Source organism: Tetrao urogallus, assembly GCF_951394365.1.
Source record: "Tetrao urogallus genome assembly, chromosome: 8".
In the NCBI taxonomy this organism is placed as follows: Eukaryota; Metazoa; Chordata; class Aves; order Galliformes; family Phasianidae; genus Tetrao; species Tetrao urogallus.
Genome location: NC_136821.1, coordinates 15,335,030 through 15,362,925, shown reverse-complemented (window position 1 = coordinate 15,362,925; position 27,896 = coordinate 15,335,030). Strand labels below are relative to the sequence as shown.

At 37.6% G+C, this 27,896-nt stretch overlaps 1 protein-coding gene across 1 annotated transcript; it reads left to right on the top strand.

Moving 5' to 3' along the window:
- Positions 1-157: 157 nt before the first annotated feature.
- On the top strand, positions 158-27,896 carry ITGB6 (integrin subunit beta 6; the record flags this gene model as incomplete). The annotated part of the gene is made up of 15 exons (XM_079539348.1): positions 158-218; positions 996-1,075; positions 3,439-3,643; positions 4,757-5,003; positions 5,596-5,761; positions 6,341-6,502; positions 7,204-7,299; positions 11,816-11,905; positions 16,655-16,789; positions 16,983-17,400; positions 18,306-18,528; positions 20,783-20,880; positions 23,703-23,822; positions 26,030-26,196; positions 27,795-27,896. The coding sequence occupies 15 exons, from the start codon at positions 158-160 to the stop codon at positions 27,894-27,896; spliced, it is 2,370 nt and encodes a 789-aa protein (XP_079395474.1).

Genomic DNA, 27,896 nt, shown 5'->3' with positions numbered 1-27,896 from the left:
GTGCTGATAGGTTTGAAGTTTCCTTGCGGTCCGTTGTAGGTGACATCTGAAAACATACACTTTGGGAATGTATGATGATTTTTACAACATTCTGCCTTTCCGTGGACTATAATTAACACGCTAACACTTTTTGTCACACAGCCAGCACTGAAAACGAATGGGGATTGAATTGCTTTGCCTCTTTTTCCTATTTCTGCAAAGAAATAATGATGTGCAAGGTAAGACTCAGGGGCAGTGAGATGCATTTCAAAACCATTTTTGCTTTGTTTCTTGCTTTAAGTTGATATGAAATAGTTTTTTGTCTCCTATATTTAATTGTTACTTTCTGTTTGACAACTGTTTTCTTGACATGCTGCTGAAGGGCAGCCCTGTGAATTTGTCTATGATTTATGTGGGCATTGCATAGCACAATATGTATGAAACAGGTAGGCATCTGAGTAGTTATGGTTATACTAATCACTGTTTGATCCACTGAGAAACTTAATACCATACAAGGGCTCAACGTTTCACCAGTACTTTCACAAAAAATTAAAATAATATCAAGAATTTACAGACCTGGGTGAAGCAATTTTAGGTATAGAAAGTGAGCATGTGTACATCTGTGGTTTGGTGTCTCTGTTGGTGTTTTGGTTATGCTGGCAATGTTTTGCCCCGTACCACAAACAAACACAAAGCTTTATCAAGTGCACTGGAACAAACACAGTAGCACATTCCTATATTCTCAGTGAATGTGTACCTATAAAGCATGCAGAAGTATATTAATTATCAGCAATTGTGTTGCTGCTGTTTTCTTTGTTTCGTTTTGTTTTTCCCAGAGAGTTAATGTTCTACCAATAGAAATATTATCTTTAGGGAAGGGCTTTATCAGTAACACTACGTATGGCTAAATGTTTATAGCTTTTGCTTCCTATGTTCTCAATGTGAGCAGATTCATCACAGACTGAATGATTAAACACATTATTAATAGCCTTTTGTCTTCTTGGATTTAAACTTAGGGACCTGTTCTCAGGAAAGTGGAGTGACTTGTGAAGATTGTTTGCTTTCCGGACCGCACTGTGCTTGGTGCTTCCAAGAGGTAGATGATACCAAAAATTTCAAAGTAAAACTTGAAATGTTTGTAGTGGCTCTGAGTGACAAAGTATTGACTTAACTGGGTTAGCCCATGGTTTTGTAACGCATGCAGTGCTTAGTGAAGCCTTCCTAGGAATCAAAAGGGAAATTCAAATACAGACTTTAAGCTGTATTAATATCTGTAGTATCAGCTCTGGCTGATTTCAAATATGACAGTAGTGTCAGTTTTCTAATTAATTATGACATAGGTGCGAGTATTTTGGCTAAAACATAGGGCTTTAACATAAATATTTGGATTTGTTTCCTACAGAACTCTTACAGGCTTTCTGTGTAACTCTGAGCAAGCCAATTACCATCTCTGCTTTTAAAATTTCCCCTGTGAAAGGTGATAAATACCTCCATAATTCCTAGCAAGTCTTCTGGGTCTTAGTTAATTAATTCTGGCAAGAAAGTTAGCTATTGTAATTTAAAAATTGCCAGAAATAGTGAGAAATTGAATATTTTTCAGGATAGCAGCAGAATTGTAAATCAGAAAATATTCCCACCTTTTAAAAAAAGCAGAATAACACATAGATGAGGAATACTGCATCGCTGTATGAAGTAACTCACAAAGATCAGAGAATACTTTTTTTTAAGGAGATTGCTAAATATAATTCAGCAATTTGTATATAATGTTACCATGGGAGGAAAACACGCAAAACAACACACTCCAAAAATAAAAAAAGAAACCCACCCAATTTACAACAACAAAACATTAGAAACTCCTGTGCTTTCAGGAATTTCTGTTTGCAGTCAGCCACAAAAACAGGATTTTCTTGAAATTTGATCAGGATTTGAAATACTGCCACATACATTGAGAAAATGAAAAACAACGTGTTGACTTAAAAAATCCTCTATAGGAGAAAAATGTGCCTTCTAGGTATATCTGAAACATGAGTTTGCCTCTGCATGCACGTTTCAAAAAGCCAGCAAGTAAAAGTGTGTAACTACAGAAGGTGGTATAGTTCTCCCTGTGAAAGCTCTGTAACACTGACGTTTGTGCAGTGAAGAAGGTGTTGGTGAGAGTCTTCTCTGAGCAAGGTTGTCAGATTTGGTCTGAAGCATGATAAATTGCTGTTCTCACCTGTGTTGCTTCCACAAAAATACGTGAGCTCTCTGACAAGTGTCAGCCATGAGTGATGAAGTCTTGATTACAAGGAGAGGCTGAATTCTGTTCTTATTAAGTTTGAAGTGAATATGTTTTGCTTTGGGTAGAAAGTTCCTCAGTGACTGAACTCAGATATTATTTGTGGTGTAATGGGCAAGCAATCTCAGTTCAGTCAAACCGGGGAGAAAAGGGCTGTCCCATGCCATGGGCCACGGCCATCAATGAGGCAGGAGGTGTTCTGATGTTAGTTCTGCCAGGCACTTCCCAGCTTTTATCAAAAAGTCTGGTTGGCCATAACAGTTTTCAATTCAGGACATAACTGACTGACCTGCAGGTCTAAATTCTAGACATAGCTCTAGGAAATGGTAATAAGGCATCAAAGCCTCTTTGTGAAACAAACCACTAACCTCACTGCTACGTGGGATAATGCCCATGTTGTATTTGAAATATGAGTTTGCGTTGCAGGGAGAATTGTATGTCAAGTGCTTTGAAATGAAGAACCAGAACCAACTGCAAGATATCCAGGTGATATCGATAGGCTTGCAGTTCCCTCTATGGGGGAGGGAGGTGGAGGAGGATGCTGAGCCAGATGTGAGTGGGCATATCAGAGTAGTGGGAACCCCATCAGTTCTGGAGAAAGAGGGGAGCTGTGGTGTTTGCTGATTCAATGAATTAGTAAAATAAGGGCTGAGGAGAAAGAGTAGATCAAAGGAAAACAAAGAGTCCAGAGAATTATGTGCACCGCGCCTCCATTTTCTCACAGAATCTGTAGGAATTTATTATTTGCTTTCCTGTTATTAAGTGATGTTCCACCAGCAGTTCAAAACTGCTTAGGAAAGGCTGGTGAATTTGTGAGATAGACCTGTAAGTGTTTTGCTTACAACAACAGGCTAAGAAGGGCTTTGTGTTCCCATTCCCAGAGCTGCAAGAAGCCAAGTGAGAGTGGCATAATTCCCATTCCCCAACAGTAGAGCAGTTTTTCCCAGGACACTAAAGTGGTGTAAGTTACATTAATTATACACCTGTGGGACATGACCCACGAAGGGCAAATTGAGATTTCGGTGCCCTCTAGATCTCCTTCTGAATTAGTTTGCACTCATTGTATAATCTGCACCTTTGTTTCTAGTTCTTTGGCATTCGATTGACCTTTTGTCAGCTGCTGCTGGTGGCTGGTCAGTAAATATATTTAACTCATCCATCTCTTTTCCTGTTTGCTTTAGAATTACACAGACTCAGCTGGAATTCATGGGAGGTGTGATACCCCAGAAAACCTTTTGTCAAAAGGATGCCAGTTGAATTTGATTGAATTTCCCATTTCAGAAGTGGAAATTCACAGAAACAAACCTCTAACTATAGCAACCCAGAAGGACAATTCTGATGTCACACAGATTTCTCCCCAGAAATTAACACTCAGGCTGCGACCAGGTAAGTCACTCAGGTCATAAATGCAGATTTTTTTTTTATTTTATTTTCCTGTTCATGATGTATACTGAGATACTGTTATACACTCAGACTGGTGGGGAAAAAAAAAAAAAAGACAAAGATAAAATATTGATGTTCAATCTGAAATTATCTGTTGTTTGACTCATCGGATAATTGTTAAGTTCGGAAGGAATACTTTCAGAAGTGCTGGATCCATCATCAAAACTAAGGATTTAATGTTCAGTTCTTGCATTCTCTGGGAAATAAGTTGACTGTGAAAGAATGGAAAGCCCCCATATCTCTCCAGCCCTGTCTCTCAGCCTCTCCCTCTGTAGATCTGGCAGACAGCGTGTCTCAGAGGCAGTATAAAAATCTTGCTTTGAGGATTTACAAGGTAGCAGTGACATTTATGGAAGCATTCTATACCTACTCTGGGGTCTTTGAGACGTGATTCTTTTCCTGTGTAATGCTTGGACTAAGAAAACATAAGAAACACCCAGTTAGGTCATACTGCAGTACTACAACTGAGAGTAAAACTTGGTACACACTCTGATTTTTTTAATGTGTGTGGCATATCCCGTAAGTGCTTCCTTTAGCTTTAATGATCTTCATATCAAAATTTTCTAAAGGTGCATACTGCTGAAAGGATGTTCTCATATCTTTAAGTCACAGCCATCAGTTCCAAGTCTACAACTAGGGCCTTACTGAGGAATGGTTTAGAAAATACACCAGGATTGCTTTTAATTTTCTAGACAGCCAGTTTGAGATTTTTGTTGCCTGAGAGTTTGTAAAGTTATCACAGAATCATAGAGTATCCCAAGTTGAAAGGGACCCACAAGGATTGCTGAGTCCAAGTCCTGGTTCCATACAGGACCACCCAAAATTTAGACCATATGGTTGGGAGTGCTGTTCAAATGCTTCTTAGACTCCAGCAGCTTGGGTTTGTGACCACTGCCCTGGGAGCTGCTCCAGTGCCTGACCAGTTATTTGTTAATTGCACAGGTGGCTTAAAGTGCTAAATAATTCTTGCCATATATAAGTTTATGAACTAAGCACCATTGCTTATTACTTCTTATAAGTACTAAGATGTATCCCATCTTCCCGTGACTTTCACAGGACATGAAGAAACAATCCAGATCAAGGTTCGGCAAAGTGAAGATTATCCAATTGACCTCTATTACCTCATGGATCTTTCAGCTTCCATGGATGATGACCTGAATACAATAAAAGAATTAGGCTCAACTCTTTCCAAAGAAATGTCAAAACTGACAAGCAACTTCAGACTGGGTTTTGGATCTTTTGTTGAAAAACCAGTTTCACCATTTATCAAAACTACAGCTGAAGAAATAAACAACCCTTGCAGGTAGGCAGGGGAAGTACCTGTATTTGTTTGCATGCCAACATTTAGTAATAATATTAATCCTTATGGTAAAATCCAATTTTGCAACCCCATTGGAATCCCTTCCCTATTCCAGTAGTAACTGAGTCAGTTTGGGAAATAAGATTTGTTTGAGCTTTACACTGCTCATTAATTTGTTGCATAGAATCATAGAATGGCTTGGGTTGGATAGGATCCCGAGGATTGTCAAGATCCAACCTTACCTTACACTGCTACGTTACTTGAAGAGAGGAATTTGAGAATGATTCTGCTCTATAGTTTTGCTGCTAATTACAAATGTGCTTAACAGAGTAGCAAAGAGATATTTAGAATAACTATGTATTTATTTTTATTTGCTAGAATATACACATATACATTTATATAGAGACAGAAATTTTATGATGCTGTGATGCTAAAGGGGTTCAAACTGAAACCCAACACAGAACAGCAGTTTCATTTACTCTCGGGCACAGGAGAGAGATGCAAAACCAAAAACTAATCCAGCAAGGCCTGCCATGTAGCCACTGTAGGGATTCTCTCTCTGCACTGTCCATGAGTTGTCTCACTCCTTTTGCAGAAGTGTGCCATATGAGTGCTTGCCCACCTTTGGATACAAGCATGTTTTGTCACTGACAAATGATGCCGAAAGATTTAATGAAATTGTAAAAGGACAGCGAATCTCTGCTAACATAGATACTCCAGAGGGAGGATTTGATGCAATTATGCAGGCAGCTGTTTGCAAGGTAATTGAAAATTCTAGATATGATACAAGTTACTCCGTATATATCCACTTCCAGTATTATATGGTTATAATTCAAAGGAGTAGATCATTATTTTCATTTGTTTGTTGTTTTTTTAATGTGATCCAAGAGCCTCATTAGGTTTATGTGAAAATACTTTTGGCTGTAACATGTTAAACATACATGAATATTGCCATATTTTATTGTTTCTATTAAATTGCCAGGAATAAAATATAATATGAACTGCATAACTACTGGGTCTGTTCTCTTCATAATTTTTTATTTAAAAATATTGGGTGATCTATGCTTAGAGTATTAAGCAGACCGAACTGAACAGAGCCAACACTTTTTCATAAACACAAAAATGAGAATAGAAAATTTAGCCAAAGACATCAGAATGAAAACTATAGTCTCTTTCAAACTGATGATGCTCATTCTTAGAATAGTTGATGTGATGTTTTTGATGCACTCTTTAAGATGTTCCCCTTCATTTGTTTTGAGATGCCATTCTCCAAGTATTTTGATGCTTTCCTGCTTGTGAGTGTAATACAGTCTACTGAACTAATGTATTTTAAATGACAGGAAAAAATCGGATGGAGGAATGACTCTCTGCATTTGCTGGTGTTTGTGAGTGATGCTGATTCCCATTTTGGGATGGACAGCAAGCTAGCAGGAATTGTTATTCCTAATGATGGGAACTGTCATTTGGACCACAATAATGAATATTCCATGTCAACTATTCTGGTAATTCACTCTGAATTTTGTTCAACTCAAAGAAGCGAATAAGAAACCTAGTGGAAGTGTACCTTAATCACTGAAATGCACAGAAGCTGCAGAAGCTAAACATTTACTATTAACTGCTTTACTTTTAGTTGCAAATGTTAGTTACAAGAGAACAGTTTGTTTATGTGGAATTGTGACAAATTGTAACTAAAAGTTAAAAAAAAAAATAAAAAATAAAAAAAATTGTATCTCTTATTCCTGCTAACCTAGAAAACATGTGGAACCAGACTGACTAGTATTACCTTATGCAGGGGTAACAAAATTTGCATTAACCTACTTCCCTGGAAAGGAGGATGTGAATTCAGCAGAAATTCAGAAATGTTAAGGCCGCTGCTCAAAGAATAAAAACTTTCAGCTTAAGATTCAGTGACCAAACTAGTGCACATACCCTGTTCTGCTGGCACGATGCTACTAAAGTGTGGAAAGTAACACCATGCTTCCCTCTAAGGGACATCCATAAAACAAGGCAAGGAAATTACACACACTTTTTTTTTTTTTTTTTTTTTTTTTTTTTTTTTAAATATATAACCGGATGACTAATGATAGTTCATTTTATGCAGCAGAATATCAATTATGGTCACTTAAATATGTTTTATTGGTGATAATTAGCATCTGGACATACCTGGAGAAACTAATGTAGGCTCTCTTCTGTTTGCCTTCAGGAGTACCCCACAATTGGACAATTAATTGACAAACTTGTGCAAAACAATGTTTTGGTAATTTTTGCTGTCACGAATGAACAAGTTCACACATACGAGGTGAGTAAACCAAAATCTTCAGTTCTCCAGTATTTGCTAATAGGTTCACTATTTTTCATAGCTGATACACTCCAGTATTTAGGAGCCAATTCTGCAAGATATTTATGTAATAAAAATATCTAGGAAATTATATATCGGAGCCATAGAAAGACTCTTTTACTTAAAGAATGCTGCTTCCTGTATTGATTTTGATGTCCTTACTTTACTTCAAATTGGATTTCAAGGTGAATCATACTGTAATTTTCAAGTCAATCGACAAGGACTGACAAATGAGGCATTTCTACACTATTTGGAACCATCTCTGTGATTAGCCTTTTGTATTTGTGAGGGTAGATAAGGACACCTGAGCCTACTATTCCTTTAATAAAACAAGAATACATTCTGACAAACATATGTCTTTATGCTCAACACTGAAATAATGTAGGTTGTTCTTTTTTTTTTTTTTTTTTAAACTGATATGGGAATTTTATTTACTTTTCTTTCAGTACTCATCAGTACTGTTTTCTGTTTCTAATTTCTGTTCTCTCTGTGGCCCAAGGAATACTTTCCAGTGATTCTGTGACTGGATCTAGTTGTAGAGCTGTCTGAGAAAAGATAATACTCCAAGTGTTGGACAAAAGTTGCATGAGTGAAATCTCTCAGAAACTGATTCTCAGATGACAGCATTAGCAATGAAAGAAAGCACTCTTCACCTTCAAGCGCTTTTAGAATGTATATTGAATTCTGAGCTGAAGAGTGAAAATTAAAATCCAGAGTAGAAGAAAGCAATCATTTACTAATGAATGCAGTGGGAACCTGCATAGATGAGTTAAATTTTTTTGCATTAAGTAACGTTAGTTAAATCTCATTATTTCTCATCCATTAATAGAGGCCCACTTCATAACAATGAGATATTTTCACCAATGTCAATAGGAGCTGCAGAAATAGGGGCTGTTCTAGGAGGTTCTTTGGAAGTACCTCTCATTTACAGAGCTATATTTTGTCCCAAAAAACCTTTTCTCTTACTGATGGCATTATATTTTCCTTTAGAAATTGCAGGTGGTCACCCTCAGAGTTGGCCAACAGTGCTCTTATCAGCAGTTTTCTATTTCAGTTTCCTGTGTCAGTGTTATACCAATATCAAAGTTATCAAGTGGCACCCTTTGTTCACTGGGAACACTAAACGGAGATTTATAGCTAAAGAAAAATGCAGGCTATTGTTCAACCAACCGTTGAATTTTTGTTCTTGTTACTTTCTTAGTTAGAAAAGAAAAAAAGCTGTTATCTTCTATCTTGTAGGGTATTGAGAATTCCCACTGAATATATTCTATCTGCTTCTTTCATCTTTTCAATACTGCTTTCCGTCACTTATTTGGATTTCTATAGTTGTTCTGCTCTGCTTTCCATTCTGTAGGTGACACAGAAAATCAGGCAAAGCAAACACAAAAATTTATATGTCGTTCTCAGAGTACAGGTTTTTTCCTTTCATGATTGATGTAGGACATACAAACAGGATTCTAGTTTATAACACAAATGTAGACATGCACTTATCACATTTAAGAGTTCAAAAAGAACAAAGCAAGGCAGAGATGTCTATTCTTGAGTTAAGGTCAGTGTTGATGGAGCTTGGAAGAGCTGGGTGAGGAGGCTGAATTGGCACTTGGTCATCGCCATTAAACCACACTTGTTCTGGCATTTTCTAAAAGCCTCGGTGGATGGACTCTCCTTATTAGAGAACCTCCTAAACTTGATTATCCTTTAATGTATATCCATATGGCTCATCTAAAATCTTCTTGTACGCAGCATCTAATTATATCAGATCCCAAAATGGACCATTATCATTTATAATTCAGTTCTTAAGGACCAGCATGCATTAAAATGACTATGAGGACTCAGTCAGCATCTCTTTAAATAAACTTGATGGATTCCAGTGTTCTTAAATTCAGTGTTCAGACTGGCAAAAGCTTATTCAATATTTCTAGCCCTATATAATCCCCAACAACTTAGCCCAAAATAATTAAGCTGTTTTGATCCTCTTGAACTGAATTTTCATTTAATTTCCACTGAATTGTGTGTATACCACTGAATATAGATTGTACACAAACAGAATATATGCACCTGTAACATAGCAGGTTCTAGTTTTTGATCCTCCGTGCAAGCATGCATCCACTGGATAGAAATAACCAGAGGATGAAGGTTGAGGTCTGATGCTCTCCTTGCCAGGTTGGCCATGTTTTAAAGCAGTCACGTGGAAACGCACATAAGCCCACTCAGAATTAAATGCAAGAGAGCAGAAGTTCTTACACTGAGCCCTGATCATTTGAGATTTGATTTTTAAAAAGATTTTTTTTTAAAAGAAAAGTTATTTTAAAATATATTCACTTGTCTAATGTTTTGCATTATTAGTCTCTGCTGATCCTTACCGAAGCAGCAGGGAGTGTATTTATTCTCTAAATCTATTCAGTTAGAAAATATTTGTGAATATTTCTGTGACATTTTTATGAACTTTAAATCCCATTTTGGTATAAAAGAAAACACTCCAAGATTCCCTCAAGTAATTATCATTAGTACTGTTATCATTTGATTTCAAACAGAATTCTTTTAAAATTTATTCAAACTGGATGAGGGGGAAAAAATCCCTCTTTAGCCTTTCCTCAGTGTAATAATGGCAAAAATTATTCTTTTTTGAATACATATAGATAAATACATCACAAGAAATTACAGCTTGAAAATTGAGTTTTTTTCAAACTGTGTTTCACTGCTGAAAATTGGACTAAAAATACTCCAATCTTCAAACTTGTTCAGAATTTCAAATGATTATTCATTAAATTTAGCACAACTCCTTAATTATGCTGAAAATTCTTCTGTCATTTGCACTGCTGGAAGTTAAATTTAACCCCGCTGAGCTCAAATATATAATTCTCAAATTTCACTAATGGTGAATGAGAGAATTGCTAGAAAAATGCAGTTCATCTTTTAATGAATATTTGCTAAAAGACTGAACTCAGTGGCATTCTCTGGATAATTTTATGGTGGTAGCATATAATAGCATCACATTGCCTCCATTAATGGTTAAACAGAAATATGTGCTGAGAGGTGGGGTTTAACTAGGGAACTGAAGGGTCACACTTGCACTGGGCGTGCTCCATCATCCTTGCATCAGTATGCAGTGAAGTTTTCTTCTATGAGGAGAAAGTCTTCAGAACAGAACACCTCTGCTGTTTGTTTTGCATGCCGCAGATTAGAAGGGTGCTAGACTTTAAATTCCAGGTTTATCATCTCCCTCCCAATGTATAATCAGCTCATGGGAGGTCCGCATCTACAAAATGCAGTGTTTCAGTATTCTGAGAATCCTTGAGAGAGCACTAAGCACAAGAGGAGTCAGGAATGCGAAGTCACCAGCTGGAACACAAAATGCAGTTAATCCCACTGATTTACAACAGCACTTCAGAACTGCAACGAATGACAAGTATTCCATACATAATGTATAAAGTAATCACAGTGCTTTGGGAGATGTGAAGCATAGGAGGGATATAAGGCTATCAGATTATCCATATTTATTAATAGTTCTCTGGATTTTTTTCGATTAAAATAACAGCATTGATACGATGAATTGTAGAAGAAAAATGAATGCTACAAAGTGTATTTTTAGCTGTGGTTGTTTGCTATTTTCAAAAGGCATAGGTACAAGCAGCTGAAATTCATGTAGTTAACAATCAGCCAAGATAAATTTTAACCAAGTATATTTAAAATCTATCTGCTGGATGTTATTTTAGCATCACAGTGAATTTAATGAAAAAGGAAAGGAGAGCAGAAAGGAAAGAAGAAACTTTACACTGAAATCAATTATTAAATTGGTATTATCTTATTAACATAAAGTCAACATACAGTCAACTACAGCCCCTGATCACTGGGAGATGTGTGGGGTGTTACAGCAATTGGAAACTAGCAGCAGATTTTTAAGCATCTTTGTTCAAAGTTCTTGTAGTCCTTAGTAGAAATCTCTTAACTAAGAGGTTTTCTGTTAAGAGATTTCTGTGTCCTCCTATATTAAAATTCAAGATGTTCAGTTGCATGGAAAGGCAAAAAATAAAAAATAAAAAAAAAAAATGTGGTTGTCGTTACTGAATGTTGTGTCTAAGGCACTTGAATATTACAGCAACAGTTGAGCAGCTGAATCTATTTTTTGTTTTTTATTTGTTTGTTTGTTCTGTTTTTTTAAAGAAAAACACAACTGTTGCATATATATTCATTCTAAGTTAAAGAAAAAAAAGCTAGAAAATACTCCGGTGTCAAACTCATAAGCACACTTAGCAACTTATTTCCCACTAATTGTCAGTGAAACTAATGCTTCTCCTTGAGACCTCTTCCAATATGACAAGTGTGCCATTGGATCAGCCAGAGTCCTTGAAAACGTCACTATCGTTTATTTCAGTTGGCTCCACTGTAGTTCATTCATTTCCAGACTGCAGGTCCTTGTCACCTACTCTGTCAACTAGTCTTTTTTTTTTTTCTTCTTTTTTTTCACTGTTTTCAGAACTATGCAAAGCTTATTCCTGGAGCTACTGTTGGTCGACTGCAGGAGGATTCCGGAAATATTCTCCAGCTGATCATTGCTGCATATCAGGTAAGGTTACAATAATCTGTTTTCTTTCTACATGCTTCCATTTTCAAAGTTAGAGTGCAATTTACTAAATCCAAGCACCTTTGATTCTTTTTCAGTACTGATGACAAGAACAATTTTGTATGTTTAGTTGCTGACCTCTACAGGGGAATTTTTGTTCGCTCCAAGGATGGATTGAGCGCAGAACCAGTAGTTTTACTGATAATATATTACTCTCTACTGAAATGCTCAGTTAGCAGAATGCTCTGGCAAGAATCACTCTGTAGATTAGGAAGTAAAAATTGCCATTTGAAAATTGTTAACAATCAAGATTTAGACTCACAGCAATGAGACACCCCCATTAGTCACACAATTCACAATTAACTGATGTTATTCATTAGTGATCATAGTACTGTTGAGCAAATGAATAGGGCACTGTGTTACTAGCACTTGGCTTTGCTCTGCAGTGAAGTACAGAGAGTGACAGAGCTGATGTTAGATACCATGGCACAGGCAGCTTTTTTGCAGCACTTTGCTGAAAAGCATTTTTTGTGCATCCATCCTATATTCTGCATGCATTATGCATGTATTTTCAAAGTATGGTACATTACATCACTGAGATTGCAGTGAATCCTTGAGGTTGACTGCTCTGTTAGTTAAAGCTATATGTTTCATGGTTTTCCAAACAAAATTCCTGTGTGCTTCTGTCTCTCTTTACTTGTGCTGGAATGCAGAATTCACATCTGCATGTCTTCTATCTTGTAGTCCTCTATTTCACGTTTGTTTCAAAGCTTTCTTTAATATAGGAATTCATGTCTTCCTGCTCAAAACTTCTGCAGGGCAATAATTCCCATCCTATCAGTAACTGTCCCTGGAGAATGCTCCAACATTTCCACAGGAATGTCTGGGGAAAAAGCAGTACCCTGTCATCAGTGCTGTTTTCTGATTTAGCAATTTGATGCTGCCCCTGTGAGGCTGTTTTGAGGTTTTTGAAGAGCAAAACACAAGAGGCAAGAGAAGTCTCAAATGGGTTGTTTTTCGTAATACTGAGAAAGACTGTGAATATGACAGAAAGGTAAATACAGAGCTGCTCTTCAGAACTTCATTTGTAAAATGCATTCCTGCTACCTGGTCCCTTTCCTTCAGGGGAATGTTTTTAGACAGTTTGACACAGGTATATACATACACACATGCACACACATACATATATATATACATCTTCTTATATGTCAATATGTCACAGAGTTTTCTCTTTACTCCTTTTTATCCTCCTTTTTATTAGAAACTTGCTCTAACTTTTGGCTACAATGAAAAATAATGCTTTGCGAAGGGCATTTTCTATTTCTTTCTGGGTTGGCTGGTTGATCTGTTTTTCTGATCTTCCTCTTACCTGCAGCATAATATAGTTATTATTATGCCCCCAAATTATTTTGGACATAATAATAGAAAAGCAAAACAAATTTTTCAAGTCTACTAAGTGCAGCATAATTGATTGCAATTTTAAAATGAAATACAAAATATCATTCTTTCCTATGGAAAATTTAGATGAGCAAAGAACTGTAAGGCTTTTTTTGGTGGGGTCAATGCATTATAATGATTAAGGAGAAACAATTGTCAGAAGTACAGTTAGCCCTAAATGGGCAATGGTGTCAGGATTTCACCTCTGGAGTTTGACCTGTCAGTTGGCACGTCTGGATTTCTTGAGGATGGGGCTCTGACAGAAAGACAGATGTTACTGCCTTTAACAGCTGAAACACCAGATTTTGTCCAACAAATATGGGGAAAATGTAAAATAATTGTCCCAGTGACATGTCCTGGTGATTTTACAGTAATGTTATATTATGTGCTTAACAGTATTTCCTTCTCATTTCCTCTAGTTGCATTGTTATGGCAACTTCGGTCTTGTTAGATGCTGGGAAGGTTTTTATTTTTTGACATTCTCACTGTTCATATTTGCCAGTTAGAATGAAGAGCATTTCTCCTTTCTATCTCAGAACAACAGTAAGCCTATCCTTCCTAAGAAATACGAGCAGAAGACATGACCTGCATGATCCATCCAGAACAGCGCTGTTTTTTTCTCCAATGGCAATAGGAAGTGGTGATGAGGGACAGAATGCTAGCCTGGCTTCTTCCTTTTCTTTCCTTTTTTTTTTCCTACTCCTCTTTTTGAACATGCTGATATTTTCTGTCTCCTGCAGTACAAAGTTCACTTGCACCATCCCAGGTTCAGCCAGCTGTGGGCAGGATCTGGAGGAAGCAAGTAGTTCAGTGCTTAGTCTGTCCTGGAGCAGCTGGAAGGAGGCTACTGGAGCTGGGCTCCTGCCTCTGGGCCACAGCTCATCCTGTCCTAGCGCAGGTACAGCATGTCTGGGCCATCCACCAGTTGCTCATAGGTTCTTAAGGGCTCATATATGTTTTGCACCGTACAAACTGTACGAGTAGCAACATGTCACAGTTTCAGAATTTCCCAGAGCCCATTTTATTACGCTTAGCCTTTAAGGTTAACAACCTTATTGCCTCATGATTGAATCCTTTCCAAGCAGGAAACACTGAAAAACACCTTATTTGACATATTCCAGTTTTGTTGTAAACCTTTTACACTACTCCTAGCAGTGCAGTTCAACACTCAGAGTTTATGGTTTTTCACCTACAAAAACAGAGTAAATAACTATTTTCCCAGATGAGTAGTGTTAGGCTCTATCTTTTAACACTTTTAAAGTACTCTACAGCCTTTGCTGTGCAAACACAAGGTTTGTTAATAACGTTTACCGTGCACCATTATCGAAGAGCTTCAGAGAAGAAGTAAACAAGTCAAGAAAGTCTGAGCTGTCAAAATGTTTGTTACAAGGCGTTCTCATGTTAAGTATGATTCATTTTCTCCTGAAAGCATATTTCTGCCTGCTTTATTCTGTTTGGCTTTGTATTGCAGAGTTGCACTCTAACTTGCACTGGAACAGGTATCAAGCATTTTGATTGAGGTTATTTCAAGATTTTACTATTTTAGAAATATTTAACTTTTTTTTTTTTCAGTGCATTGCTCCTTTTTGACTTACACAACAATAACACAAAGAAATAATATGTTTAAACGGGAGGGGAATCATAAGTGAACTGGTACAGACACCACGACTCAATCAATGTATTACACTTTTGTGTTCAGCAGCATTTAAGTTTCTCTCATGGATGTACTGTGCTTGGGTGTAGTAATTTTGCAGCTGAGAGAACATTCAGTGATATAACATTAATACATGCAAAGTCTCACAGTTTTACCTTAAGGTTCGCTATATTTGGTCCTTTGGTGGGAGTCCAAACAAACCATTATCTAAGAATCTCTACATTGGCCCAATAGCAGCATAAGCAACTCCAGGACAAATGAAGGGGAAAAACTGAACTCATCCAGAGCTACCAAAATGAACAGCCTGATGGCCAGTGCACGGATTGCATGGTGGAAAGAGCACTGGATGTTATGCAAACACACCCTGCAGGATGTGTTGCTATCCTTTTTTAAAGTGCTTTGGTTTACTGACCAGGTTTTCCAAAAGACATTTGAAAAAAGAACCCAGTCTCAACCCTGAGAAAAAATTCCAGAGAATCCAGGATGTGTACAAGGACAGGGAGATGCTGTCTGTGTAGGCCTGTAACTAGTCTCCTTTAGTTTCAGTCGACATCACTTTTTTAACCTTCCCAGACCTTTACTCCAGTGAATCATCCTGATGCCTTTACTGAATGACTCACTGAAGGAAGATCAGTAAGATCCTCATGCCCTGATTGAAGTACAGTGGGTGTTCTGTAAAGCAATTAAGCTTGCAAGAGCGCAAAGCTAAGTCAGTAAGACTTCTGCTCTGTGATTGCTAAGGTGCTTTTGAAAAATTTCCATTTACTGGATTGATGAGTTGATGAAGTCATAGGGAATTTCCCCATGTCCTGCTACAGGCTTTGGATTAAGGCTAAGTTGTGTAACCTAAGTTGCTATAAAAATATTTTGAAGTTAAATATATATTAAAATAGAGGATATGAGAGTATTCAGGAGGTGAGCTGAAGAGCCTTTTTCATTTAAGAAATGAAAGTTTGATTTAACAAATTTACTTAAGAAATGACAACACTATTGAACACAGCTTGAAACATCGCTGACAACTCAGGAAACCAAAATTTCTATTGGGTGAGAAAGGAGAACAGAATGAGCTACTAGGCTAGGTGAGCTAATTGTGGGGATAGGCTCTGGCTCTTGTCCTGCAAACATCAGGTAAAGGTACAGAGGCCCACAATGAGGCAAAACTGAGCTTGGAGCTTGCCGAACTGGAAGGGAGATTGTGAGGTTTGATTCTAAGAGCAGAGATAACAAGAAAGAAATATTGATTGCTGGCTAATCAAGAAAAGCCTGGTGCTAGCAAAGCAAACAGAGGCACAAATCCATTCCTCAGTAAGACCAGAGTTAAAGAAAGCCTGTATTAGTCAATGGAGTACTTAATAATGAAAGATGATTTAATAAAATGTTGATTTGTTCTTCTACAAGAGCAGGAAATAAGCACCGTGATACCGGATATTAAACTGATAGGACTCTGTGGCTTTGAGCTGAAAGCCGTCTCTGTCGGCACTTTCTTTGTCTCACTCATTCTCCATTTTTCTTGCAATTGAGTATGTAAATAAAGTGCCTAAACCAAACACATTTACTCCTGTGTAGCTGGGATAAGTTACAGACCACATCACACAGACACAGGACATCAGCTGCGTGTGGCAGTGTTATCTCTTCATTCATCACACTCCTTTTCCCTGAAGGAGCTGAGGTCCGAAGTAGAGCTGGAGGTCTTTGGGGACACAGAAGGACTTGATCTCTCTTTCACTGCCATCTGTAACAATGGGACCTTTTTTCCACATCAGAGGAAATGCTCTCATGTGAAAGTGGGAGACACAGTAAGTAAGGAACAGATTCCCAAAAATATTAATTCATAGGAATTTAAAGCACCTGTATGAAAAGTTCGGGGTTTTTGGTTTTTTGTTTTTTTTAATAATCTTCCTTCAAGCAGAGAAACTCTTGTACCATGTTATGCATATATTTTCAGAATATCCTGCACTCTATGTATGCAGACACCGTTTTCTCTTCCAGGTCTCTTTCAATGTGACCATAAGTCTGCCCACTTGTGATAAAACCACCAGGTATGTTGTGATAAAACCAGTGGGTCTCAGTGACATGCTGGAAATGGAAATCCTCCCTCAGTGCAGCTGCAACTGCCAGGCCGAGGCTGAGAGGAACAGCTCAAAATGCAACAAGGGGAAAGGCACTTTTGAGTGCGGAGTGTGCGTATGCCCCCCTGGGTACATGGGTCCACACTGCGAGTGTGATGAGAATGCTCTCAGCACTGGATCCTGCAAGGGCTCTGTGGAGCAGAGCTCCTGCAGCGGGAGAGGCAGCTGCTATTGCGGGCAGTGTGTTTGCCACCCATCCATGTATGGAAGAGTTTACGGAGCGCACTGTGAGTGTGATGACTTCTCGTGTGTGAGACACAGAGGGCTTCAGTGTGGAGGTAAGCTCCCTGTGGGTTGTGTCTAGTGTCTGTGATTTAAGAGTACTGTTGTATCCCTCTTACTTATGAGCCTGCGAAGTTCCTTTTCTGTTATATATTTGATTACAATCAGTATGCGTAAAAGTAGCATGATCCTTAGATTTAAAATATATTTTTTACCCTATTTTGAAATTTTTTAATGGACCTTCTTTAGCCACACCACAGCTCATAGAATCTGGTATCGCTTTATTGGACTGTACCCTCCTCCATCACAATGGGTTAGAGTTTTAGCGGTTGTAATGGCTGTAGCTTTGAAGAAGTTTAGTGAAGTTTATTGACATACACTGATGTGAAGCAGTGTACAACTTCACTCTGACGTTCCTAACCATTTTGGGACACATTCTGATTTACATATATTGTATGTAATATAATTTAACTCAGTAACCCAGATGATTCCAGCTGTTCTGGCTTCTGTGAGTATGATACAATCAGAATGTGAGGAGTTGTGTTTGTCATTTTTTCCTGAGCTCTACAATCATCAATCAGAAGTGATTCTACTGAAACAATGGGAATAGTATTGAATAGGCAGGAACCAGCAGTGAGATTGTGCTGAATAGATAGGCTGCATTCATGCTGCTGGAAATGAAACAGGATTTATCCATTAAGTTGTGCACTGTTGGGAGATAACAATCTCTGTGGAAGACTCCAGTGAAGAGAACAGAGTTGCGCTGGCTTGCAGCCAGCCTAAGTGAAAATTTGATCCACTAGCTTAAAACTGAAATACAGAGGAGAGGAAGAAAGAGGTTTAAGAGTGAGAAGTGTTGGAATAGAGAAAATATCTGTTATTAAGAATGATTTTAAAGGCTGTCATTCCAATTCATATTGAAAGACTGAGCTGCAGTAATAAATAATAAATGGTTTTCCAGGCAATGGAGACTGTGACTGTGGCGAATGCGTGTGCCACAGTGGGTGGACTGGTGAATACTGTAATTGCACAACTGACACCAGCTCCTGCATTTCTGAGGATGGAACGCTGTGCAGCGGGAGAGGTGAATGCATCTGCGGGTCGTGTGTGTGCATTCATCCAGGGGCCTCAGGCCAAACATGTGAAAAATGCCCACTGTGTGGTGACCCTTGCAGTTCCAGAAGGTAAGCTGCTGGTTTTATGTCTCTGATTTTGATGTCATTGAGCTATTTCCCAAAATGCCTCAGCAATGTGTTTATTGCCACAACAACAGGTTAGATTTACAGACTGGAACCCAAGAGCCTCTTGTCTGTTGAGAGGAGTAATCATAACTCATACATGAACAAGAGTATGATTCTTGTAAAAACAAAAACAAAAAAAAGTGGAGGAAAACAATTTAATCACCTTCAAGCAGCACAAGTAAAGCACTTCCAGTACTGTCCCTGGCTATACTAAGAATCAGAATCTGATTCTTAGTCTGATTGTCTGATAACTTCAGACAAATACAGATCAGTTTCCTTCCAGTCCACAATGCAGAATGAAACCATCCCAACAGAGTCACTTGGGCAAATTAATGAGGACTCGCAGGGAAGAAACTCATAAATTTTTGGAATTCACATTTGTTCACAAACACATGAACTAATAAGGTGACGTTGTCTGCTCAAGCTTTGCATATGCATATTTACAAATTGAGTTAATCTTGATTGAATTAAGGAGGCCCAACTATCTTGTTTTGTGACTATGTCATGCCTAGTTGCTTAAAGTGGAGGCCCATTCCTCCTCCACACCAGCTCTACACCACTGCATTTTCATGCCTGTCTTTCCAGTCCACCCTATAGCTGAGCTAAGAAACCCTTCTGTGGCACACAATATAATCACCATTTATGCTAGCACTACATTTGACACACAAAAGCAAGCCAGTCATTTTGTTCAAAGCTCACGCACATTGGCCGTAGTGAGCACAGTTTAAGTAAAGAAACTTCTGCACGCAGGTGCTTGAAACACAAAGTACAATGCTGCTGCCTTGCTCTGCCCAGTTTAGCAGAGAATAGTAAGTATTGAATTACATGGTGAGCATTGCATTAGCCTATTTAAACATACATACTCTGTGCAGTGTCAGATCTTTTGTCTCCATGGCAGTTACTTCCGTTGCTGAGATGTGGGGCAGGAGCAGCCAGTGTAACACTTGACAGACTGGGGTAGGGTAACCAAGAGTGCCAGGAGGACAGGTCAGAGGGGACTGAGATTAATGGCTGTGAAAAGGAGAGTGGTAGCATGAGGAAACATGGAAAACATGGCAAAAATACCAACAACACTCAGTTTGTCTCCATGAGATAGAGGCTATCCCATTACCTACTCACCTTGACTATTCAGCATCTCCAGAGTGAGTGTTGAGGTCATCTCCATCATGAGAAGATAATCTCAGCAGCCTCAGCATATTCTCATGGATATATGTAACTCTGCAACAGCAGATGGCCAGGTTTTCCTGAGATGTTTTGTTGCTGTGATTCTCTTTTCCTTTCTCTAAGCTGAGAAAGAAAAATCTTTCTTACTTTCTCTAAGTATTTCAGGTCTGTTCTTAGAGCCCCAACTCCTGAACTTGACCAAAGCTAATTGTGCAGAATCAGCAAGATATATTCTTCATCAAAATTTTTCATTTATGAGTTCTGTTACATTTTTGCCCTTTTCTCCCCATGAATGAACTCTGAATTTATAAAAGTTCACATTGCGTTTTTCTGGGAAGATTTTTACAGACGTGGTTTACAGAATTGGTTTAGACTCCGTAGTTCAAAATATTTTAGCCATCACTCTGTTAAATGAAGTAAATGATTTGAAAATTCTTTTCCAATAAATGCATTAATATAATTAGCGTCTAAGTAATTCCTGAGACAAGCAATCACATTCGAGAGACATCTGTCGAGACACCTGAACTGTGTTTAAATACATTATTCAGTAGACTTTCAACAAAGGAAGACTTATAGTAGGTGCCCCAGCTTGATCTCACTGAAGTCAATTTCAAATATTTTTCATCTGATAGACATTCCTTGGGCTGGTATTTAGTGTAAGCTTACTTCAGAATATTTATACTTGAAAATGAATGTTATGTCTGAGTAACCTCATGTCTTTGATAGTCCCACATGAATAATGTTGCCTGGGGTTCTGTCTGGTAGCTAATAAGCTGGGAGAGAAAGAGGACAAGAGAGAGCTTATTCACAATACCTTCATTCAGGTAGTGCTGGTTTTTTTGGGGTGGCTTTTTTTTTTTTTTTTTTTTTTTTTTTAGTGGCAATACCTATCGTATTTCTGAGAACCACTGTATCCGTAGCACAAGACCTTTTGTTTAGCTTCTTTTTAAAATGCAGATGCGTACGTAGTTGCTTTTATATCAGTACTTTGGGACAGACAGAGATGGATGAGCTGTTGAATTATTTTCTACAGGAGCTGTGTGGAATGTCATTTGGCTTCTGATGACAAGCTGCAGGGAGAATGCAATGAAAAATGCAAATCAGTTGATGCAACTGTCAGCACTGCAGAGGGTTTGTATACTCAATCTCTTTTTGGTGTGTGGGTGAACAGTGATAGCTTCCACTTTTGGTAATTTTACCTTTGAAAGTAGCTTTGTTTTTCTGCTGTAGAATTATATTAGGGCTCATAAAGCAAGCCGTCTGCGGTTGTTCTGCTGTAAGTAGGGAATGCAGATCAGGACTGGCATTAACCCTCCAGGTTAATTAACTCATTGGATTGCACCTACTTGCTAAGCAGCTTATGTAAGAAAGAACAGAATTTAAGTACCAGTTCCTGCAAATCAGTGGCTGATGAAAGTCCCTGTGGTTGTCACACCTGTACCGTAGGTTCCAGTGGGGCTTCTTTTGCCATACAAATTCAAAACCTGACTCCAGTCCTTATGCAGATGGTTGATTACCATCTGCAATCAGACACAATCCTTTAACCTGTCGCAAATATGTTCTTCTTGTCATGCTTTTTTGAGACATTTCTGGTGTCCTAAGGGCTAAGCATATCTTTCAGTTACTCGCAGTAATTTAGAGTTGCACTCCATCAACAGGAATTCCTGCAGCAGGAACTGACCTGGAATGAAGTATTATATTTGGTAAAAAAACATAACTTTACATGGAAGAGTGCATCAGGGCATTTTTCTGTCCTACAAAGGAGGGTGCTTGCCTGTAGTGCAGGTAGGCTCTATTTATTCTGAATAAAGCAAACACAGCCCTATGGCAAAAAACAATTGGTAGCTGAGGTAGGACATAAATGCACTATACACAGCATTTAGTGTTAGCATTAAATTATATAGCAAGCATGATACTTAACGATGGTAACACAGAATATTGTATGCATAAATAAAGAACAAAACTTATAAACTGTTGGAAACCCATCTGCATATTTGCAAACATTTCATGGATGCATATCTTTCCAACAAATCTCCAGCTTTTTTTTTTTTTTTTTTTAATGGTATTCCTCTGTAATACAAAGCTTGAAAGTGGCAAGAATTTCCCTTGTAAGGAAGGTGTTTCATCTTAAATACATGTCAAATACTTCAGAGGATTAGTTTTGGTAATGAGGTAGCCTCATTAAGATGTCCCGAAGGTGGAAAAAATAATAAAAAAAAAATTATACAATTAAAAATCTTGAAATCAAAACCATATTCCCTAAACAAAAATATTTTGAAAATAGTTTATGTAGATCATCACAGTATTTAAGACATATTTTTATCATGATTTTATATGGTAGCATAATGCTTCTTTCTACTTTATATTTCAGCTTCTTTAATTTGTCGTAGCATTTTGAAAAAACATAAATAACCCTAGGCTAGATAAAAAGGTTTACTCTTTCTTTTGCACACGTATGTTGCAACACAGTGACAAGAGCTGGGGAGCCACAAAGAAAAGTTTACCTATCTGAGTGAATTTTTGCACCTAGGAATTGTCCATTCTTTAGTCTTCACTCAGTATCTCGTCCTAGAAATAACATCAGAGGAGTAAAAATACTAAGCATAAGTTGGATTCTGAATAGCCCAAACTGGCATTTTTGCGTTCAATTCTATGTCCGTGAACATACTCAGATTTCTACATCCCATGGTCTCCAATTATGACATTGAACTAAACTAAACTTGTAATAAAAAACATCTTCCTTATATCCAATCTAAATCTCCCCTCATTGGATTCTTTGGATCTGCTTGCTTAAAGGAGTTGGGAAACAACAAATATTGCAAAACCTGTGATAGTATTACTGGAACTGTGACCTGGCAGAGAGTGTCATTAATTGAGTGCGCTCAGTCAACAAAAGCAAATGTTGACAAATCAGCATGTCTTGTCCAACTGTCACCTTAACACATTGCTCTGACATCAAGGACAGGCAACAGATTAAGTACAAAATTATCACAGATCAAGACCAAGTTTCCAGTAACATCCAACCAGATACGGTTCTCACTTTATAAGAAGGCTCTCAACTAATTGCGCTTTCATACTCCTTCTACTCTTTGCTATAAAACTCTTTTTACGCTTTACTTATGATAAAAAGTGAGCATTTATTTCTTTATGCATGATAGATTCTTTAAAATCTATTATTCTTGTCAGGTTCCTACTTTATATTTCATTACTCTTCCTTGCTATTAAGGTCCGAGAACTAAATACTTCCAACACAGTTGCTTATGAAATTTCAGTAGGAGTTTTGACTGGGTAAGAAACAGTACAAGGATTGTATAGACGTAATATATTTCTTTTTAAATAAATGTTTGAGAACTTTACTGTTTTTTCTTGACTCTACAAATAGAAATCTAAGAAGTTTTTTCTAAAAATGTATTGAAAGCATACTTAGCTTTCCAATGGTCCTTAAATAATGGGTTTTATGGAAACTTAATAAGCATTCAGGCACAGCACTTGTGGACCTGCAGTCTGAATTTTCAGTCCTCTTCTTTGCTTTATACTGTCCTTTGTTTGTACTGCCTGTCACAGCCAGTTTCTCCTGCCTCCCTCTTGCCTTTGAGAGAAGGAAGAAATAAATGGCAGTCCTTTTATCCACGTCCATTTCTTGTCAACATATGCACATCTTCTTCTGAAATAGAAGAAATAGAAGAAATGAAAATTCTAGGCATGTGAGAAATAGTTCTAAACCAAAGAGAACATACTGCTTACTTTGTCCTATAACTGGGGACGTTTCCCAAGCAGCTGACTCTTAAGCATCTTGGAAGCACTTCCACTGAAATTCTGAGGGTACTTCTGTTTTCTTCTTTTATTCTTTGCTTTACACAGAGGTTATGATAAACATTATGCCAGCAATCTCTCTTGTTATTGCATGCTAAAGTTCGTTTGATCTAATGGATGATTTTTTTCCTCCTTTGCAGATTTTTCAGAGGATAAATCCATTCCTTGCTCTTTGCAGGGGGAAAACGAATGTATAACCACTTTTCTTCTGGCTGAGGATGAGCAGGGCAAGACAGTTATACACAGCATAAAGCAAAAAGGTAAGCAATTATGTTACCTTTTCTACATGACATCTAATTTGAAAACACAGATGGGAGAGACAACCAGTTCCAGCAACACAAGAAGCTGAGCTTTTCTAAACAGCACTGCACCTCCTTGTGTTTGCAGCTCTGCTCTGCCCAGGCAAAAGAGCACCTCCCAAACCACTTATTCAATGCTACTACAGTAAAATAAATGCTTGGCCTGTCATGGAAAATGGGCAGAATGATCCATTGGATTAATCAGACTTTGCTGAACTCTGCACTCAGGCTCTCTCGATGGCATGAAACAAGCCACTTCACCTCTCCTCTCAAGTTTCCTACCAATAAATCCTTTATCACCCTCAGAGCTGCAAGAGTTTGTTAACTTTTCTAAAGTCCTGTGCAGATGATGATAACAAATGTCCTTTGATTATATGAGAAAACGATAACCCATTTTGAAATAACATACACTTTACAGATTGAGTGGCAAACACTCAAAAGACAGTATCTGACTGCATCACCTACCTGATGAAACGCTGGAATATCTTTGTAACTATCTTTAATGTTGCATTATTCAATTTTGAATGCACTGCCCATATAACAGATATTCAATAGATCTTTTTACATTTTTTTTTTCTTTTCTTTCTTTCTTTCTTTATTTTTTTTTTAACTACTATTTCACTACTTTTACTATTTCAGTAAAGCTTCTCACCTTGTGGGACAGGAGAGAACACAGGCACCGCTTCTCAGCTGCCAAAAAAGTTGGTCTCCAGGCAAAAAAATGCATTTTTTTTCTGACACCCCCAGTGTCTCAGTGCCAAATATTGATTATATGTTATGGAAAGCCATGCAGATTTTTAATTTAGTTTAGTTGGTACAAGTGTCATATATTTTGTTAATCCTGTGTGTAGCTTTACTCTAGCATACATGTGATAATGATGGTGATTTCACTGCATGAGAAAACTGCTTTTATAGTCTGGTTTTATATAGGTTATGATTGAAGAAAAGAAGTTATAACAAACATTTAAATTACAGAAACACATTCATTTGTAAACTATACTTCTAATAAATAAGGGTAAGCTACTGAAAGATTTTGTCTTTATTAAATCCATTCACTACTTTCTTTTTACATTTAGTCTAGCTCTCTCTTTGCCCCTTGTCATCTGTGATATTTAGAAGCCTAACTCAGGCTATCTTTGTTTGGTATCTTTGTTTGAAATCATGCTTCCTGTTTAAAACCATATTTACCTATTAAGTACTTCGTTTGGCACCCATTCTAACACAACTCATCAAATTCAAGTCGCCGGTAGTGAAATACTTCACCTCTTCAGCTAGGTGAACACAACTCCCTCCAGCCTCCCTCTGCATCACTGAAGCAGATGACAGTCTTCCTATGTGCTATTTTAATTAAGGTTTTTTTTTGTTTTTTTTTTGTTTTTTTTTGTCTTTGGAATGCTGTACGATAAAACTTACTGGAAAACTTGAAATGTGAAATTCCTTCAAACTGAAGAACTGAACATGTCACTCTGGCAGTGTTACAAAGTTCTTTTTCCCTACTGTTACTTTGACACTGAATTTCTACAAGACTGTCACAGATGAACTAAGCATTTCAGATGCAGTAGAACCATGTGCTTCTGAACACGGTAGTTCAAGACGTCTGCTTAGCTGCTGTGAGATTCAACAGAATTTAGTGAAGTTCTGTACTTTTTGCTTTTCAGCAAATCTGATGTTTTTCCTCCTTGTTTTCGTGACTGAAATGCAGTTTCCTCCTTTTTCTCAATATCACTGGTACCTTTACACAGATACATATATACCTAGGACTGTTTCCTCTACGGCAGTCTGAATATTAGTCAGTTGAAGTAAAACTTCAGCTGTATGTTTAAAAATTCATGATTTTGTCAAAATAGTCCTATTTTTTAGAATTATGATGACATAAATTTGAAAACAATGTTCTAACTTTCCTCCTCAAAATCTGAGTCTGCATTCAGATATGACAGCTAAACGTGCCAAAATAGCAGTGGAAGTAGTTAGCAAGAATTTTTTTTTTACATTTCAAGGCAATATTTTTCAGCTATTTAGCAAGCTGATAAGAGTAAAATAATATGGACTTGAAAGAAAAGGCATGCTCAGTTTCCAACAAATGAGAACAGAATGCTTCTTGGCTGTCTTTAATTGCCTAAAACTTATTGTTTGGATATCCACACTCATAATTGTTTGTCTTTCCACAGATTGCCCAGAGCTTCCAAATATCCCAATGATAATGGTGGGCGTCACCCTTGCTATCCTTCTGATTGGCATTGTGTTACTTTGTATATGGAAATTGATGGTGTCAGTTCAAGATCGAAAAGAAGTGGCCAAGTTTGAAGCAGAAAAATCAAAAGTTAAATGGCAAACGGTATGTTAAATGTACTAATTTTACACAAGGCTCTTCATTTTTGTTTCACGAGGCACAAGTGCCCTTAAAAATCTTGGTTGTGTTCTTTTAAATGGATTGATTTTACTGGTAGATTTTCATTACTTTTAATTTAGAGATGAAAAATAGCCAGAGTTCCACCTCCTGGTTTAATTTCTTCCATGTGTAAGTTGAGGAGATAACATTTTATTAGTTGGTTCATTTTTTGTTTGTTTGTTTGTTTGTTTAATTAGTACCTCACTTTTGATTAATCTGAGCATAGTTGGTCTCTGTCTATGCAATTGTGAGAAGCATGCTCCTCAGAAGCAAAGCCTGCTGTACAAAAGAGAGGTTACCAGTACCCTCTGTAACAGCTTACACAGCAGTGTACACTGCCCAAAATGTATATAAAAGGACAGAATGATCTACCCTTAGCTTCTATCTATATCTTGCATAGGTCTAATGCAAGTACCATGTTCCTTTTTCCTATTTCCCCTTTGTCCTTGGCTTTCTTGTTCTTCAGTAATATTTCTACAACTTTTCAGACTTTCTGAAGAAAAAAAAAAAAAAGATGTTGAGTAAGCATTTCTGATGGGTGCCAGGAGGATATGCAATATGCTACAGTTTACTTTGTTGCACTCCTCTACAAAACCAAGGATTGCAACATTTCTGCAAGAAGGGACACTGCCTGCCTTTCAGTTTCTTTGACAAGAAAAATTAGTTTGTTACAGGCAAGACCTCTTGAGAACGTTTTCGTAATCCTTTAGGAGGGTCAGGGTAAGAGGAAAGGGAAGGCAACAGTAGACAGAAATATTTCATTTTCTGACACAGAAGGAAATGATACAAAGAGAATGGTGAGAAGCCAGTAGAAGGAGCCCAGGTAGGACTTGCCCTTCTCCCAACATGCAGTAGTTGGCGTGGCTCACACATGAAGGCTGTGACAAGTTGCACCTCCCATCTCACAGCTGTTTTCTCAATGTTTGTGTATATTTTGTGTTTTTAGAATGGTTGAGCCATGTTTAGTACACAAAGATCAGATCTATTTGGTAAGGCATTGTTTGAGTGTGTGCATTACTTTAATCTGGGAAGCAGACTAGGGCCTTCATGCCCATACGCTGACTTGCACTGCCTCAAGTTGGGCTCATTTTTAGTGGCTTGGAATATCAGAACACCAATAAAGTCTATACTGAAATGATGAAAAGTACAAAATAGCTTCTGTACAAAGAAAGACCAGAACACTTTGCAATGGGGAAGTAACAGTGGGAGGAGGTGATACTATAAAATTATGACTGGGGCATTGAATGTAGGATGTTTTTCCACTGCACAAAAACGGTAAGATAGCAGGCTTCAGAGAAACAAAAGACATTGTTATACAATGCCTTTTTGAGGCCACACCATTTATTTCCAAAGGTATTTCAGATGATAAAACTTTGCATAGATACAAAACAGAGAAACCTGCACAAGGAAGGCATCCTCTCTGCTCTCGCAAAATTAAAGATGGTGGTTTGCAACAATACAAGCTTACAGCCAAAGACAGTTAAACTCTGAATGATTTTCTTTTCTTTTTCTTTTTCTTTTTTTCTTTTCTTTTCTTTTTTTAGGAAACAAACCCACTGTACAGAGGTTCAACAAGCACTTTCAAAAATGTAACTTACAAGAACCAAGAAAAGCAAAAAGGGGCCATGGCTGCAGATTTCTATTAG